The 19,922-nt window shown below is 38.4% G+C and overlaps 1 protein-coding gene across 1 annotated transcript in view; it reads right to left on the reverse strand.

Moving 5' to 3' along the window:
• COP1 (COP1 E3 ubiquitin ligase) overlaps positions 1-19,922 on the reverse strand; it is a gene marked incomplete at its 3' end in the record, with an annotated part of 33,383 nt that overhangs the window by 6,411 nt on the left and 7,050 nt on the right. Inside the window, exons 6-9 of the mRNA XM_010164518.2 lie at positions 17,970-18,038; positions 7,771-7,830; positions 5,481-5,557; positions 904-961 (exon numbers count right to left, since the gene is read on the reverse strand). Of these exons, the coding sequence (XP_010162820.1) occupies positions 904-961; positions 5,481-5,557; positions 7,771-7,830; positions 17,970-18,038 (264 nt within the window). The remainder of the gene's footprint in view (positions 1-903; positions 962-5,480; positions 5,558-7,770; positions 7,831-17,969; positions 18,039-19,922) is intronic.

Below are 19,922 nucleotides of genomic sequence, written 5' to 3' on the forward strand. Positions count from 1 at the left end.
GGGAAAATTCTAATTACCAATTAGTTATACAGCTATAAACCCAAAGACCTGCATGCACACATACTTGTGCATCAGCCCAAAATTCATGGTTTTTTTTTTTTTCCTTTATATCAGTTACTCAATCAAGATCCAAGAGTACTTCTACTTTATTTACCAGTTTGATATGGTTGCACACCACAGATGGTCCACCACCACCAGAGAGCACCAAAGGCACAAGCTGGCACATAACCAACAGTCCATCTACTCAAATCAAAACTGTTTAACCTTTTTGAAGCTGTGAGCTGTGTCATCTTCCCAGCCCAGCTGAATCACTCTGAGCTGCAAGACTACAGCAGTGCTGTTTGGCATTCAGGAGAGCCTGCAGATCAGACAGTTTGGAAGCTGCCTGCCAAATGGCTTCACTGCACAGACAACTTTTTACCCTCTATGTGAATTTATAATACCTTTTGTAAGGCCCAAACAAGGACAAACTACAAAACAGCTGTACATTTGGAGAATGAATGTTTCTTGTTTTGAAAGTCAAGCTTGACTCAGAGCTATTTAAGTCAACACAAAGGGTCAGGGATTTTACCTCCCTTCCCAAATACTGCCCACCTGGGAGAAGAGATGAGCAAAAAATATCCACTCTTCCGTGGCAGAGTCAGCTTTGGGAATAACATCAGATGTCTAAAAATATTACACCAGATTTCTTTGATGGTATCAGTGTAGCCATCAGTCATGCACAGTCATTCCTACAGCTGTAGTCTTGCCTCCAGTTTGCCCATATAACCAGTCAGAAGCATTTGGAAGACTGGAGGTAACCAGTACCCTGGAGATGAATGGAGCTGTGCCTAATCTCTGCCCAAGCTCCACATTCACTCTCCCTCCCATCCCCACTGTGCACAGACACATGCATTACCTTACCTGAGAACTGCCACTGAAGCCTGGAGGCTGGCTATACTCCGTGGAGTCAATAATACTACTGCAAAACAAAACAAAACAAAAAATCTGTTTAAATCACTGTACAATCATCCTTTATAATTTTTAACCTGTTTGCTATTCTCCCCCTTACATCCTGCAGCATATTTGCCTTTGAAATCTATTTTACAGATATGGAACACAAGGTTATTTTTTCTTTGGGAAGAAAATATTTTTTTTTTTTTTTCTTTTTAATGCAAGGATCTCCTAGAGCAGAATGATTGTCACCCACAAGCATGTGTAATGCAATCTAATAATTTCTAATTAGAATGCAAAAGCATATCTTTTGTATGAAATATGCAAGATAAGACATTCTGAAAATAACATGCTACCACTGGTTTTCAATTCCTTTCAAAAAAGTTTAATGCCATGGCATTTGAAACAGCACTGTGAAGAGAAAATGGACAGAAAATGAGTTCATTATTCTCAGTCTTACTTAAGAGGCAACCTTAGATTTAAGCATTGCTTGGAGAAGCTGAAATTTTCTTTACAAAGCTGTCAGAACACTGCTATAGGTCCTAGTTTTGTAAAAGATGATTGTACCTATTGATGTTTAGGTAACAGCTGCCAGAACTGATGCATAGACTTGACATTCATGGTTATAAAACAAGCAGTTTGGCTGAAATGCCGGTCAGGGCATTGTAAGTCTAAAAGGATGAAACAGTGATACTAGTGTTTAAATATTTCTCTGAATGTTTTAAAGCTCCCCTGGAGGTGGAGGGAAGTAGAAACAGAAGACGAGAGAGATGATTTTAAAGTCTCATTAGTGGTTAACTTGTAAGATGAGATTGATTGGGCTTCTGTTACAGGCAGGACAAAAGCTGCAAAGCAAGAAAACCTAAAGGATGAAAATCATTATTTGCTGCGAGGTATTGCAAGGGAGAAAACAGCAGAAGTGTTTCAGGCATGGTCGGGGACAATGAACTTTAAATTAGAATGTAGCCACATGAAATAATGAAACATGTACAGCAGATCCCGCCAGGAACAGCATGAATAAGATGCTCAGCTGGAAAGTGATGAAAAAGTGCTCCACTCTGAAGACAGGCATAGTGGCAATTAACAGCCAAAAACACAGACTTCTAGCGTCTGGTCTTGTTTTGCTGCAGGTTGTCTGGTGGCGTAAAGCCTTCAAGAGTGCAGACGTCATCTCTCTAACCAGAATACAAATTCCAAGTCATTTCTGTGCAGTGCCTGTAGCTGAGTTAACTGGCATATTAATGGTTTTCCTTTTAAAAACAGGAAAAAAAAATTACCAAAGCTTCCTTTTAAAAAGCTCTAACACCAGTTTCAGTTGGGAAATTCAGCTACATTAACGAGACAGATTTAAAAACCTGGAACAACAAAACTGCAGCAACCTGCAAACTATAAATCCCATTTGTTATACCCGTACGGGGGTGGGAGGGGGTAATTAGAACACACCCAGGGGAAAGAGATCAGGATTTTGATAACTGAATCAGAGTTACCAGGTAACTACTTTTTCAATCAGAATCTTTTCCCAGAAACTCCTATTAGAGCAATAGTGATAGTTTGTTATTGCTCTTACTGCCTGAACATGCAGTCACAGGGAAGTTGCTTATTTCTATCTCCTGTTTGCACCATTTACTGGTAGCAAAAATAGCATGCATGCCTGTTCAGAAAAACCCTGCACAGAACTATTTGTTCTTTTCCCTTATTCTTCCCCTCTTGTCCTCTATTAGTATACAAGCCCAGCAATCTGCAATGCTGTAAACAAGTGCTGTGCTATTACTCAATTTAATATTTCATCATACCCTGTACAAGCGTTAAGAGAAAACACGTGTTTCTTGAAGCCAAGAACATATTGAACATGATTAACCATACTTGGTTTTTTTTTTGCTGAAGAATTTATGAAAGAAAATGGGAGGAGGTATAGTAATTTCACATTTTGAACATGTTAAAGAAGTGTGGAGAGGAAAAAAAACTACAATGAAAAGAAACAGAAAATTACTGAAGCAAGCCTGTGATTTAGAGGAAGTAAATTAATAAGGGCAACTCACCAGAGACCAGTTAAAACCAAATTCCAAAGAACTCTTTTCTTGAACTTTAAATTCAAAGGGTAAAAAGATTTTCTTCATCTCAGCACAGGTCTATGATAACCTTGTACTATTCGAGACACATTAATAAAATTTTACATAATTATATTTCGTTAGTAAGGTGTTAAGCATGTTAACAAGTTATATCCCAATTTAAACAGACTACTTAATTCAGTGATAAGTTCAAAAGTCTCTGCAAGTTTAATAACATTCTAACATGGAAGTGAACCTATCTTCAGCTATTTGTTATTTCTTTCTTACTGGTTCACAGCATCTCTAAAAAACTATTTGGAGATTAAATATCTCAGTTAACACAGAGCTGAAAAAAAAAAATCAATGTATTTTAAAAGGTCCTATGAGTTGTTCTGCAGTATTCTTTCCAAGGAGGAATCAAAACTACAGTTTTTGAGATACTCTCCAAAACTTAAATTTAATGTTGAAAAGAAAATTAATTTCAAGTGGTAGACCCTTCTGCAATCTGAGTTCTGGTACTTGAAATCTATTCAATTACTTGAATTACACAAAACTGTCAGGATAGGGTAGGGACAGCAGTTACAAGAGTTCAGAAACAACTGATGCCTGTTTTCTCTTTGACCACTCAAGACTAACTTTTAATGCAGGAATGTCACTGAGAAACAGAAAAGGAGTTCTCAAGCTGAGAGAAAAGGCAACCACACCGACCCTAAAAACCCCTAAACATCCTATTATATCACACCCCTGACCTGCTGTCCCAGGAGAAAAACCCAAAAGCTCAAGACACAGCTGAGATGGAACCAGACAAGCATAAGAAGATTGAGCAAGAAAGAGAGCATATGGTCTCTGCAGCCACCATAGCCTAACCCACCACCATGTCCTAGCAGACCTCAGGTGAAGCACATCAATCCAAAGTCACCAGAATATTTAGGATGCTATCTTACAACTTCAAAAAGCAAGAACTGAGAATGACTGACCCTTGGTTGTGAAATAGACAGGCATAAAGGAATAATGAGAAATGCTCAGTAGACTGAAACCAGTGTAGGTCTCATAGGGCAGATTGGTGTCCCCCCTCCTTCTCCAAACTCCTGGGTTTAAAATGTTAGTTCAGCTTTCAACAGACAAAAAAAAAGTTCTTTGGGAGCTTGTTTGTTAGCTTGGCTCAAGTAACAGAGATACATTTCTACTCATAAATACAATCTCCTGCAAAAAAAGAAAAAGAGAGGTTTCTAGGCCTGAAGGTGTTAACCATGTAACAAATTCAGACCAACCAGTGCTCAAGTTTTCCCCAAGCAGCAGTACCACGAAGCAAAGAGCAAGCAATCTATTTAACAGCCAATAACAAAAATAGGAGAACCTGACCAGAATCTCATCAGCTTCATGAAACTGCTGCCTGGCAAAACAGCAATAACCCGCATCAAAAACACATTGGCACTCAAAAATTAGGCAAACAGTGATGGATGGAGTAACACACACTGAACACACCCATCTTGGCCATAGTCATGTCCTTTCCCTCAGGGCCAACCAGAGCTTTATAGAAATGTGAGGGATTCTGGTCTCTGTGCCCAGAAATAGCAGCCTGGTAAGAATTCCCAGCCAATAGTGCTAGGCTCCCTACCACAGCACTGCATCTAAATCTCTGTAAGGGAGGAAATATGATCATTTTTCCTTACTTCTGGGCTATTAAGTTTAGAGCTGCTAATTGCAGACAAAGTACCAGTACAATTTTATAACTGAAGTTGATGTTTTAGAGAACTCTTAAAAAAAATAGACTGAGGAGAAGTAAGAGAGATGATTATTTAATAACATAAGTTGGCCCTGTAAAATCAGAGCTTTCTAACAACTGAAAAAACATCACTATAAAGAAGTAGAGCACTTCAAACCCTGGCATATGCAACTTGGACACAAGAAGCATCTGCAATTTTATCATCAAGAAACCAGACTACACAATATTCCAGACAAAAATCCACATTGAAAAATACATTAGAAAGGCATTTCATTAAATCAAAATGGACAGCAGATAAACAGAATCAATAGGTTGTAGATTTTAAATTCTGATCCTGTGAGCCCACACCTTTAGCCATTCACGCTGAGTGGGGAAGCCAGAGGACACCAATATCATACAAAATTAAGACTTTTCGTATGCCAAGCAGAACTGCATAAGGTTCAGAAAAGGTAGCATGTATTTAACAGTAATATTTCATACCATAGCAAGGGCTTATGACTCAGGTTAACTAAACCACACTACATTTAAAACCATCAGCTTTCCACAGCATCTGGTTTAGAGTAGACTTTTCATACAACTGCAGACTCAGATGGCTTTTTCTTCACTGCTTTGTTCACATAATGTTTATACCAATCAAAAACAGAACAGGAAAATATTGTGCAGCACTCAAAACCTAGTTTTGCTTGTGTCTGGGGCATGGCATGGAGAAAATTAGCAAGTACAGTGCAACATGTACAGCTTGAAATCTAAGCTCTGAGATGCAAGCTCCATACCTGTGTGAAGGTGAGGGAGCCTCGAACTGTGGCACTGTACTGTCCTCACTGACCGGGGAGTACAAACCACTCATTTCCTGAAACAGAAAACTATGTTACAACAAAGTTCAAAACATGAATAGTTGGTAACTTCTAATATACAGTGTTCACACAGTAGTTTTTTGTGTTTCCAACTGCATCTACAACTATTGAACTCTCACCCAGAATTCTTTACTGTACCTGAAGAAACATTTATTTTTTTTAGTTATCATTCCAACTGGATTTCTGAAATCCAACAACTGCAGTGCTTTTTGCCCCAAAAGAGGTAGTTCTGAAGTTTATATATAAAAAAAAAAATCCATTGATTTACTTAGCATTCAATTGTCTCTAACCCAGCATTTAAACAAGGCAGAACAGGCAAGGTTTCACTGTATTTTTGAGATGCACACTAACTTTTATCTAATAGCCTTCACAGCTGGAAAGTAAGGCTGGATATGGGTCAAGGAAAGAACAGCCACAAGACAGGGCAAAGGTGATATCATGCCCCAGACTTAAAAGAGGATCTATCAGTCTTCTGTGGGCCAAGTACACAAGAGAAACTTTGCACAATAAACTTGGCTTTGTCACTGCCAGACTAAATCACTGCTGTGTACCCAGTGTGAGGCTGTACCTTTCATCTCTTTGAGAAATGGAAGCTATGCAGGATGCTGCAGCTCATTAGTTGTTAGGTAGAAAGTCATATATTTGATGAGAGAGATCCCAGGCTTTAGAGATCAGAACCAAGGTCACTGTCACACACCAGATACATACCCCAGCTGCAGTCCAATGAAGTGCCTGATTAAAGAGCAGGAAAGCAGGTAGCTAGATATTCTCTGAGGGATCCTATAGCTCTGGGAATAGCTTCTCCTAGATCTGAAGATCTATTTTATAAGTCTCAAGGAAATATGCTATGGTATATTTATTTCCCCAAGAGCTGAGAAATGGGTCTGAAAAACTCTGTTATCTATTGAGTTACAATTTGCATAGCTATCAGCTGAAGGGAAGTTCCTGCAGTTGTCAGTTCTATTTATGTTTGGATATTTCATCAGCATGCATATAAATTGGAAGTGAAGAAATCTAAAAGGCTTTTTGAGCTCAGGCTGACTGCTTGAGTCAAGCAAAAGAGAGGCAGACCTGCAAACTGATTCCCAAGAAGCTTTAAGGGAACACTATTTAGAGAGGTGGTAGTATGATGCAATCCTGGAAGTTTCCTACTCCAAGATCAAAACACTGGAATGATTAGAGGAAAGGACCAAGGAAAAGCCTTAAGTCCAGATAGACAACATCCACAGGCTTTCCTTCATCCACCAAGTGGATGCAATCCTGGAAGTTTCCTACTCCAAGATCAAAACACTGGAATGATTAGAGGAAAGGACCAAGGAAAAGCCTTAAGTCCAGATAGACAACATCCACAGGCTTTCCTTCATCCACCAAGTGGGTGACCATGTTGTAAATTGGATCTGAGGAAGAATTTCTTTGCTGAAAGGGTTCTGAGGCATTGGAAAGGGTTGCCCAGGGCAGTGGTGGAGTCCCCATCCCTGGAGGGATTGAAGAGTTGTGTAGACATAGTGCTGAGGGACATGGGTTAGTCAGAGACCTGTCAGTGTTGGGTTAATAACTGGACTCGATTATCTTCAAGGTCTTTTCCAATCCAGGCAAATCTAATTCTGTGAAAAGCCTAATGACTCAAGGAGAGAAAGACTGAGCTGATGGGTCGACAAATACTTGGAGAGTAATTCTTAAAAAAGTCTCAAGATATTCCCATCATTAAAGAATTTAAATAATTCTACCAAGAGGTAGCAGATTGCTTCTGTTTTGACATGAAGCAGGAGCTGTTTCTGCTCCTACCCAGTTTCTGCATTACAGCTCTCTTGTGCATACCCCAATACCTCTCAGTTTTAAGAGTGACATGCTGCTACGATATAAACAGCCTGTGCAAACAGCCAGAACACTGCAACGTACCAAAATTTTAAGTTTTGATCAATATACTGGCTGTTAATTTCTAGCAATTATTCTAAAATACTTACTACCAACACAAATAGATGGAGAGACATAAGGATATGAGAGCTAGGTTTCAACAAAGCCCTCTCTTACCAGCCTGCAGCTTGCACACATCAGCTAAATGAACAAATTAAAGAAAGAGCATCATCTGTTCATTTCTCCATTACTGACTCAAATGCCATAAATTTAACACAGCAGCCCCACAAGCAAGGCAGACAGCTTGATGAAAATGAAAAATTGCCAGAGTCAGAACAATGTCTGGGCACCTCACCTCTACTCGTTTAATATCTTCTTCCAGAACACTTAGCTCCTTCTGGATTTGCTCCAATTGCTGTGGATAAGAGAACGGGAGAAGTCTAAATCAATCTGCACTGCACCACCACCAAGATAAATTACAATGATTTCAGAGAGAAACCTGAACTATCTTAACTGGCACACTCCGTGATTCAAAAGTCACTAGGCAGGAAAGTTCATATGCATAGGTTAACATAAGTGTGCACACAAACCACATTCAAGACAAATTGTTACTGTGAAACAGTGCATGAGGTACTTTGATATCAATCATAAAAAGACCCACATCATTCAAAGTAATACTATTATCCTCCTCTAACATCTTTCATGCCAGGTATTTGTTAACTGGTTTACAAACACTGAACATAATTAGAAGAAAAACACCATGAAAGACACTGTTCACTTCACCCTTCAATAAAATACAAAATGTTTTGCTAAAAGTTATTATTAAAATTATTTCTCTTGCTAGCAGTTAATCTGCCATTTGCCAATTTAAACTTACTGATATATTTGGATTGGCAAAAAGCCACTTATTATGACCACGGAGAGATTCACTCCTGACACCGAGCAAGCACCATACGGCATTTCTTTCTAAGGTGTGATACTTACCTTGGATTACACCATAAAATCCAGTCATTTTGAGGGCTATCCCTGAAATGATCAAAAGGAGAATTCCCCTCTCACCAGCCAATATCCCCTTCTGTGTGTCATGTAATATTTTTCAAGTTTTTGCAGTTCCTTTTCAGTCAGTCAGTAAACTGGCTTCACTCAGCTCCGGCAACTGTGAAGACTTGGTGATTGTTTATCCCTAAGAACATGATCTGCTTACTAGCACTCTAATTCCCACCTCATCAGCAGACATGTCCCACCCAAACACCCACAGAGCCTGTATTCAGCCTTGCAAGACTTGAACACATGTACTTCTCTAGGTGAGAGCTCCAAGTCTGGACCTAAACAGACAAAACTCAGCTCCAATGCAAGTCTGGTTCACTAAGAAGAACACATGTAATGAATAAAATGAGAGCTGGAAGTCCACCTAACTCTCCTCAAATCACAATAATAGTCTACAGACAACTAGCACAGTGGCATTCAACCAGAAGCTGTTACCAAGTTGGCAAATTCACTGAAAGCTTATTAAGCACAACACATTCTCTAAAGGCCAGACAAATTTTTGTCATTTTGACTTTACAAGGGAATATCAAATTGCTCAAATCCAAAGTTACTAGTATTGCAAGACATATTATGCTTCGTATGACATATTCCCAAGAACATTTAGCAAGCTGCTCCCAAAGCCTTACTCACTGGAGTGCTTAAGCTTGATCCTTTAAGTGGCAGAAAGTTTTGCTTAAACAAAAACACACCCACCACTTCAACCTCCGCTACTGATCAACATTCCAAGTGTCTGTGTGCTCTGCATTAGATAATCCACCATTTTAATTTACCTTTTCAACATTAAAAAAGCTCTGTCCCTGAAGACAGGAGAGGACTGCTGGGTCCACACCCACCTCTAACATGGCTTCTTCTGCCTTGGAATGAGATAACATTGTATTTACATCCTAATCTCCCTTCTCTGAAGGTTTCAGTTTAAACTTAATTTGAATCACAGACAGTACAAGTTTAATGGTTTAAAACTAGACTGCCACAGATAATTTACAAACCACTACAGCATAGCAGATAATTCCATTTTTACTTGTGAAACCTACAAGAATAGCAGGTGGTGCTATAGCTCCAAGACTAGCGGTAAAGTTAAGTGACACTTGCACAGCACGGGTCCTGCCTGTACTCAGCTCTAGCAGACAAATACCATTAGTTCCCCACTTTCATATATCCCATTTAAAAAAGAAGTTACAAAAACATTTAGGAGTTCCAGAATTACAGCAAGGAAGTCAGCTATTCTACAGAGTACTGGCTCACAGCCAAAGGGGACAACGGAAAAATAATTGACAGTTGTCACCATCACGTAAACAGGAGACCTTTTTGTAGGAAAAAGAGCAGAGCCTTTTTATTGCACAGCTTTTACTATTGTCCAGAGCCAGAAGTACAAGATCTGGGACTTCATTTACTAATTCTTCCTTCTACTTACATTAAGGCCAGCATTTTGAACCTAGAATAAACTTATCTGATAGTAGCAAGTCTAAAAACTAGGTAAGTATGTTTTATGCTTCTTTTAGAAAGTCTTCTCACACCATCAGCATCAAATGAGTTACTAATGCCTGCATTGAGACATTTTTTTTTTTTTGGTAGGTTAGCTCAAGTATTTAATGGTTTAGCTTTAATCTATCAAAGACCTTAAATCAGTCCACATTCATTCCAATTAAACTTTGACAAATGAGACTACTGATTTATAATTGCCAGCCATTGAGGGACACCTAAGGAAAAGTAAATGAATTATAGTCCTTGTAGTATATCCAGATTTATGGGCTTCTAATTTGGTTTTCACTATGTTGGGCACAGAAAGCAAGTCTTGTCTTAATGATGGACAGAATCAAGCCTGTCAAACTTCAGATTAAGTCAGCAAAACCACTTAGAATGAAGACTGAAATGTATGCTAAAATAGAAGCTCATACTATAAACTCTCTTCTCGAATGCAGATGCTTTCCCAGAACAGAAAGGGTCAATGTGAACAAGGAAAAGGTTTCAATTCAGCAGTTAAACCTCATTGTTTTAACTCCACTGAACAAACTGTAAGAAGTAGGTATAATGTTCTAGTCCCAAATTACACAAATATATAAGTACAAAAAAATGACCTCAAAATAGCTTATGTTTCTTACAACCCATGGAAAAGGGATTTCAGAACATGTAAGTCAAGAACTAATAGACTGGGAAGATCTTCTCTCATATCAAGGAGCTGCATGTCAATTAAGAATAACAAGCTAACAGCACAACTCAGAGCTAGCCTCACCTAAACAAAACTCACAGCAAAAAGTCAAGGACAACCAAGCTCACACAGTGAATGAGCTGCACACTGCTCTACCATAAGTAAACAACTGACTCTCATTCCACAACCAGCAGCTGTAAATGCTTCCAGTAAAGGCAGGTGAACATCCACCTTTTAAATTCAGTCTCTTCAGAGGTGGCTGAAGAATTCAAGAATATAGGACCTGATCACTGGCAACCTTCTTGTTCAAACACAGACTAGCATCAATAGGTCAAAATAATATTTGAAAGCAATGTCCAAGAAGAAAAAAAAGCCCAGCAGTTACCAGAGAAGGTACCACAGTAGGAAATGCAGGCTCCCATGCCATTCTTTCCAGTTAACCTTTCAGACCAAAACCCCTTTCACATCCACCAGGCAGTCCCCTCCAAAACCCTCTGGTTTGAGGCTGAAGCTGGCTAGACACACATACAAAGAGCTCTCCAAAGACAACTCTCAGCCCTGGAGCAGCCAGATGAAAGGAAAACCCCAGGTTAAAGTTCCTCAGAGGCAGCCCACCATGCTACTGAACTACCAGACAAGGCTCTTGGGTGGAAATATTAATTTGAACTTGCACAACACTAAACACCAGCTCATGGTCAAGGTTTGATTTCAGTTAGTTATCTACTAATAAGTGTAGCTGAGTCCAGTGCTGAGTTTTCATCCTCAGTATTCCTGTTTTTCCTGGACCAAGGGCCCCTCACGAGGCAGTGACTTCATCCTTTGTACAGCACAGACAACAAGCAGTCCTGACTGGGTCTCTTGGTGCCAGTTTTAAATGTTTACAGCTGAGCTTCCCAGTGCCCCTGAGACAGCCTAGAAAGAAGTGGCCTAGAAAAACATATTAGAAAGAGTCCTACAGCCTTCACCAACTGTCTTTCCAATTCTAGAAAAAGCACAAGAACAGCAGAAGTTATTTTCTGCAGAACTACTGTGAAATCACTAACACAGTTCCCACCAAGCAGCTTAAACAGAGTGTCTGGGTTCACGCTGTTGCAAGCCCACAAGCCTTGTTATGTTCAAACACCTGCAAAGCTCTGAACCAAAACCCTCATGAATTCATCACAACATACACCATAGATCAAGACAAAAAGCCAGTTACCAGAGGAAGCATCTTTTTTTCCCCTGAAATCACATATACCCATTGCACCAACCAGGACAGGTTAAAAAACTACCATCTGTCCAGCTGAGGAGGATAAATCAGGTAGTCTTTGTAGATAATCCATTCATTCTATCCCATAACTTCATCCGACATGATCTCTTCCTACTCCTTGTTCTTCCATCAACTAGTGCTCTAATAAACTTGAATATAAACTTAAATATCAACAGATGATCTTTTCCTAAAGGTACACAGTGAAATTAATTTCTTTCCGTAAAACTCAATGCTTCAACAACAAGTCTACAGCAAATAAGATCTATTTCTCTCTCTGGAAAGCAGCTGGAAGTCTTGTCTGTCTTAGGGTTCTCCTTCCTATATTGCCTCTGATACAAAGCCTGTCATACAGAGCAACTATGGCAAGAAAATATTCAGAGTTTACAGACACAGAGTTACAGAGTTTACACTTGGACTAGATGATCGTAATGGTCTTTTCCAACCAAACTATTCTATGATTCGATATTTTAGCTTTTAAAATTAATTGTAAGTATCACTTCTTTTGACATCAAATTCCATTTGTTAACACTTCACTGTGATGAAGTCTTTGCACAAGTGGAAAAAAAATGCAAGTGGTTTTTTTTGGTATGAAGATAACATCCCCTGAGCCTTCACAAATTACATTCATTGGAGAAATGTGGCATTCAAGCCTTTTAGACATATGGTTAGTGTATGTATAGCAGACTTATCTGCAGGGAATATTTCTTCTCTCTGATCAATACTCCCTCTGAACGGTAAACATTACCTCTTAATTAGGGAAGAGCTAACAAAGTTTTGAGGACAAGACCCTGGTTGAGCTGTTTAGAACGCACAGTTCCTGAATGGAGGAGAGGAAGAAGATACCTGGCTGATTAAAACCACATTTTGTATCTTAAATTTTCCCCCTCCTGCTTTAAATCCTCTGGTTTTGGTTACAGGAGCAAGGCTTTAAAGGCTTACTGATAGGGTCTGATAGAAAAGTGTCACCAGAGGAAGATAGCTGGGGCAGGGAAGAAAGCTGTATGAACATTTAGATTAATTGTCTTATGGTTTAATACAGCACTCTACCTGCTACTTAGGTCCTAGTAGTAGGTTGCCCTCCCATTTTCTTTGGAAAGGCCTCTCCACTGCAGTAAGGAGAGTCAGGTCTTATACACTGATGTTTAGACAATAATTTCTAGCTTGCTACTCTTACACCAGCTGTATCCTTGGCTTACCACTGCAGTCAGAGCTCATGTCTCTCATTGAGAAGCTCAGAAATGCTCATAGCTTTTAAATACCAGTTATTTAAGTGTACTGAATAGGAAAGAGATTACTATAGCTACAAACTCACCTCAGGAATCCTGGGATGTAATCAAGACTATATGACAACATAAGAGCATGACTGATCTCTAGTTCTGTCACCTCCTCTTGCTTCCTCATTAGTTCATCCACATGTTTATGCGCAGAACAATTAGACTTGACAGGTGAAGTGATTAACACAAGGTAATGACATCCCTGGAGAATTCATGCTTATAATTCCCTGCAATTATCCCACAATAACTAATAACTCCTCATATTTTTAGTATTTAACATGCTCACAATATGGAGTAAGTAAAGACAGCTGGATAGATACATATATTTGTGGCTGAAAAGAATGATGATGATTCTGAAATGCTGAGTAGGCACTCAGTGCAGCAAACCTGAGATATTTCAGGGTTACTTCCCTGTCCCAGGATGTCTTACCAGCCAAAAACAGCCCCCTTGCATTAGCAGACATGAAAGAGGTCTTCTTTGTTAAGATTGAGAGACTCAATATGACATTATTAGAAAGAAAAAGCCCACAAAATTAAGAAATGGAGTGACAGCTGCCAAGAGAAGCATGAATGCATCTAGGGAATATCAGCTGTATGTTGTAGAGCTTGATTTGTGGTACTAATTGTTAAGCTCAGCATCCTCCTTCAGTAAGCAATGGTGCTACCTCACAGAAATAGTGCTTTCCATCAGGTAGCTGAGATAACAATGTTTTAGGGAAAATTATATGTTTGATATATATATATATATATATATATATATATATGGTGGTGTCTAACTTCATTTGCTAACATCCAAACCCTGACAAGACAATTAGTAAGGGTTCTATTTAAAGTGATGAATGTAAAACTGAGGAGAATTTTTTTTTTGTATGAAGTGGTATCAGCTCTCTCAAAGTGTTCAGGATGAAAGAATGTGTGATCGTTTAAAAGTAAACAAAGTTAATTTGCAGAAGTATTTATGCAACACAGCTAAGCTAATGGCATTAAAACTCTGGCATGGAAATAAGAATTTTAAAAAGTTACAAGTTGTTGCATTTAGTTTCCCCTGAAAACAGTAATAAAAAAATAATAAAAAAACCCAAGTCAAGTATTTCATTATTAAACTTGACTTTCCAGACTTCTTGGATCTTTTATTTCAACAGAAGAGACTGCTGGATCAAAAAACTGACAGCGTATATTCAATTAACTGTGCAGACATAGAAAAGCACACAGCCAGGCTAAGTTTGCCTTAAAGGCAACTAACTATAGTGGATGATCGATACATTTCTCCTCTTCAAAGCCATCTATTATTTTGTTTTAAAAGTATTTTCAAGCTTTAGCCATTTATTTTCAATCTTTTTCAGAGTAAGAATTTTTTTTTTTCTATTACTATTGCTAAGGATTTGGGTTTTTGCCACACTGCCATAGGTCAAAAAGAAAACAAAATGGATAAACTTAAAAGAAAAAGGACTCACAAATACCTTTGTGCAAAGAACATACAGTAAATTTCAGCTTGAAGAAAAAAAGAAAAAAAATCAATGTTTTGGAAAGTTATGAACATATCAAAACAAGATTTCTAATAGAAATTTCTGCAGGTGCTGAACCTCACATTCATCTTCTAGAGAAATGATGAAAGTATAAGAAAGAGGCATTTGTCAAAATACTTGACTACAGCCATATTCTGAATGCTTAAGGAAAAGTCTATAAAGACACAGTTTTCTTCTAGATACAAAGCCTCTCCAGTCAGCTCAGAAGTCACTATTTCATGAAAGCAAGAGAAAAAACCCACAAAGCTTGAGTGAAGTAAGCAAGGAGGGTTAAAAGCAGTTAACTGTATGCTCTGAACATGTTTTTTTATGAAATATTATACAGGTGCACTAATTCTAAGGCAGTATGTTTAACAACTAACAAAGTATCTACTCTCTATGTAAGAACTTGCAGTATGTCATAAATAAAACCCGTTAATAAAATTGTGCAATAAATAATATTCAAAGAGGCATATTAGAAAACACAGCAGGCAATATTACATTCCTTTAAACATTTAAGCCAAAAGTTTGAAACAAGCACTTTCATAACAAATAAAAGCTTCTTTTGTGTAAGAACTTAATGTTACAGCTATGTCTTACTGATGGAAATTGCAGTTACTCTCCAGTCATCTTTACTAGAGCCAAGTTTGAATTAGGAAATGAAAAAGGCAGTGTTCCTCCACATAATAAAGCCTGTTAATATCACCCATAGCTATGTGCTTTACATTGTAAAGGTGTGCCAGAGTCCACGCGTGTTCCTTCAGTTCCATCCTTATTTCTTAGTCACCTATTACAGCACCAAACAAAACCACAGTAAAACTTTGAAGCTCTGATAACCTTCCTCTGCTTTACTTTACCTTTACCCCTAAATGCCTCTTCTCAGCTTACAAACTCACACTTTGACCTTCTGCAGCCTGGATACATCATCAACACCAGCATTACCCATGCCTTTTCACAAACAAAAGCTCCACCATCATCCACACAGAAAACTCCTTCCAGAAAAAAATACTTGTCACAAACTCCACCAGTTACTCCCACCTTGGGATTTACTAGAAAGGAAGTATCAACTGGCTTAATTTACTCTGTGGGTATAGCTTGACTGCTGAAGACAGGTTTTTCCCTTCTTTCTAAAACTACCTTACTGTATTTTCCATTCTTCTACCCACTGGTTCTCATCTTTCTTACCCTGATCAAGTGAAAAGAAAGATTGCTAGCAGCAAGTCTGACAAGTTCTCATTTCCCTCAAAATAAATGGCAAGGCCAGATACTAACCACTATGGCAAGGACAGAACTGACAGGCCTGCACAAAAGTCTTTTGAGATGTGACAGTCTGCATTTCATGATGGAATATAAAAGGGAGTAAGAAATAACATCAGAGGGAGTCTTGGCAACACATAAGCAGGGACAGAGAGGATCTGAAATAAGCTATGTGTTACAATAGGCTTCAGGATGTTCCCAAGTCCACATTCAGAGGATCTGCAGCCAAACTTAAGTTTCTTTAGCCTTAAAAAAATAAATGTGATCCTTGTACATGAATACTAAAGCCAAGGGCAGACGCAGATGAGATAGAAAAGGTTTCCCAAGTGCTGAAAATTATAGTCAGCAGTGGAACACTGTGCTATGGTATGTTAAAAATTGGAAGCTATGCAATTTCCCATCCCTTCATCCTTCCCACTCAGCACATGCAAAAGTAGGTATCGACTGCCCCTCCTTCTCTGAGGATTGTCCTAAGTCTGCTTCAACTGGGGAGGAGAAAGCAAAGTCATCACTGACTTTATGGTACTGCCCCAAACACCCCGCACATGAATCACCCCAGGGTGAATCGAGGAAGAGTAGCCTAAGCTGTGTATGAACCTCCTGAAGCACCTACTTCTCAAAGGCAAAGGCAGCACCTCCTGGAAACTTCCCCAATATTTTAATGGTTCCTCAAGCTGCACCAAATCCTGATGGATAGTGTTTAATGAGCACTGATGGACAATGGCCAGAGCCTGCATTAGTCCTGCAGTGAAGATGGGTCAAGCTCTGAAATTCTCTGTGTAATACTAAATATTATGAATATAAGAAAAGTAGACATTTGGAAGATTTGAGAAGGGTTTGTAGATTAATAACTTCTACCAGCACTCAAAATCTGAAATCTAAGAGATACCTCAATGGCTTTGAACAATGGCTAAGAGGTATCTCTTTTTGTGTCTTTGCTGTTTACACAAAAGATAACAGTAATACATATTTCTCCCTTTTTTCCAACCCTGAAGGATCAAACAGATAGAATGCTTCATACTAAACAGAAGCAGAAGTGGAAGCATGCCATTTTGTCTTCACTGATAGCTCTACTGATAGTCAAGATATTCTCTAGCATGCATTTTCATTTACCATGTAGATATCCTAATCAACATTATTTTCGCCACTTTTCATGTGATACCATGCCTAGTCTACTGGGTCTCATAGTTTACCAAGGCAAGTTTATCCTGGACTCAGTTTCCCCTTTGGTTAGCTCCTTTCCATTACTCCTGTTGGTCCTGGTCAGAAGGCCGTGGATATCTGTTGGTGGACAGACTCTAAGCAACTTGCTTTGAGGTGTCTCCACAATCAGACCTTCAATCCATTCTTGACAAGGCTTCTTACACCCATTGCCTTTACATGGTTCAATCTGGATGTTACAGTCACACTGCTGGGTCTTACATTCTTCATATCTTGTCAAAACCATGACCCCTCCAAGCAAGCTTGTCCTTCTGCTGTTTTCACAATCATTTGTCTAGGTTTCTGGGATATTTCTGGTTTATTTCTAGGGTTTATGCATAGCATAACATTATAAATTATAAGTCCCAAACCATTAAATACTGTATGCAATTATGGAACCCTCTCTCGTTCCTTGAGACACTCATTTTGAGATAAATAAGGAAAGAACACAGAATATCTGTTCTTTTATGACACAGCATTAGTCATGGTATTTGATACACTAAAATAAAAAATGTGAAAGGGACAACAATTTCACTCCCTCCCCATCTTTCAGTTTTCTCATCACAAAAAAAAAAATATCTAGTTTCAGGAATTTGATGTAAATTTACAGTGAGGAATCTCTATCCTCAAGTTCCCTTCTTCCCACACACTTCACCAGGGTGAGATGAAAAGGCAAGTGATTAAAAATTGAAGCTGTCACATGTAAAGAGATTAATTTTCCTTGAAGCCCATGTGTCCTCTGCCTGAGATTTCCCCAAAAACGCCTTGTCTTTTTCTTTGCAGAGATAATACCAGGCTAAAACATCACTTAAATAGAAGTTAACTGGTAGAAAGCAGCACATACCATCTCACCCATGGAAACACAAAGCAAGTTACCTCTCGTTTGTTTCTCCTGGCAACTTTGAGAAATTCCATAAGGATCTGCAACTGGGCAGCATGGGACTCCTGTAACACAGTAAATAAGTGTAACTCACATATGCATTAAGAGAAACAAACAATCATTTTATACACACAAATCCATGCTTAGCATAGAAACATTTAGAGGTGAGGAAAAGAAAATAGCTTATTAAGGCAGTTTTAAGAATGGCAGTTTTCCTTTGCCTCACAGGTTTTAAAGTTTTGTTTGGCTCATGACAAGTTTTCACATGAAAGCAGAAATCACCATACAGTTCTTGTTTGTGCATTATTGTAGACTTACTAATAAGTTAAAATGTTTTAGGGTTTTTTGGCTATTGCATCTGAAACTGTTTTTTGGAATACAGGTTCCTCACAGACTCATCTCCTACCCTGGAAGATCATTAGCATCCACTTCATGATTAACATACTAAAGCATGAAGTATTTATATAAAAAACCCCACCTCCCTCTAAAATTAACATTTGTGTTTATGTAAAGAGATTACTGATAAAGATTTCTCTAGAGTAGAAGACAACAATAAAGTCACTGATGAAGCTAAAACATTCCTTTCTAATCTTTCCATTTACCTCAAACATCAGCTTAATATCTTCAGTGAAATTGGCCAAAAGCTTAACAGGGCAAGATAAGAGAAGCACAAGAGGGAAAAAAAAACCCCTATATTCCAGCATTAATATAACCTTATTCCAGCATTCTGAGGTTTATTCTCCCAACCTACCAAAATATTTACTATTAAAGGACTGAAAATACACTCAAAGATGCTCAAGACATAGGAGCACACAGAATCCATTAAAGGCAGATGGGAAAGGAAAAGTAAAGATATTAGGATACAAGACTACTACTTTTCTGAGATTATTTTCTTCCTCCCCACCCCTGTGACAATAATGAAAGTGAAGCAAGTAAAACCAGAAAGCAAAATGTTTTGAAGTTGTTCTTTAAGTGTTAAGTGTGGTTTCTGTTTTGGTTTTTTAATGCTTAGTATCTTTAAAAGATATCTCTGCTCAGAAGCACCCAAACACTCAGACCTGTGTCTTCTTTGTTTCAGATTTGTCACAAATGACAAAAAAAATTGAGGAAAAAAAAATAAAAAGAGGCTTCACTCTGAAGTTAGAAACATTACTCACACCATGTCTTCACTGAACCACAATAAAGTTACATACAAGTCCCCACACAACAAGCTAACAAGTTTTGATGCTCATAGTTAGTAAAAATATTTGAGTTACTCTCCTTCCCTCAGAAGGACAAGTTGTGTAAATACTGATTCTGCAAGAGTAAAGAAGATAAACCATTCCCAATAGAACTTTTCCTCACCTCTTTTAAAGAGCCACTGAAATCCATCCTCCTACCCAAAGTTCACTAAACCAAATTTTATAATCCAGTATAATTTAGAAGGTCTGGCTCTCATAACTGGAAAATGGTCACTTGAGACCAATAGCATGGAATGGTCAAATACATAAGAACCATCCTAAACCAACTACTTCACAGTTAAATCATAGGAACAGCTTGCTTTATATTGTAGAAATCTTCAAACCAGTCTCATAAACAAGTCATCTGAACTTTTCTTTCAGGTATTAAATACTAAACAAGTCTTCATTCATTCAGATTCTATCAGTTCCAGTAGAAACTAAAAGGTGTTATCTTTTTCACATATTCACTGAGTTTATCCCTCAACCTGTATTTTAGACTTCTTCGTGCTTATTACTAAAAAACATCTGATATTTACTTGTGCAACAGTCAATTAGCAAACATCTTCATACGCATTTCTCTGTCCTGCTAGCCACTTTCTCTCATCCTTTTCCATTATCCCTCCTTGTTTATACCACCCTGTCAGCAGCAGTGCTATGAGCATGTTATGGGCATCACAATTGAAATGTTAGTGTCCTACAAAGGTCAGTGAAATGGCCAACTTTTCAACA

This window comes from Antrostomus carolinensis, unplaced genomic scaffold (genome assembly GCF_000700745.2).
Source record: "Antrostomus carolinensis isolate BGI_N321 unplaced genomic scaffold, ASM70074v2 scaffold15513, whole genome shotgun sequence".
Lineage (NCBI taxonomy): Eukaryota > Metazoa > Chordata > Aves > Caprimulgiformes > Caprimulgidae > Antrostomus > Antrostomus carolinensis.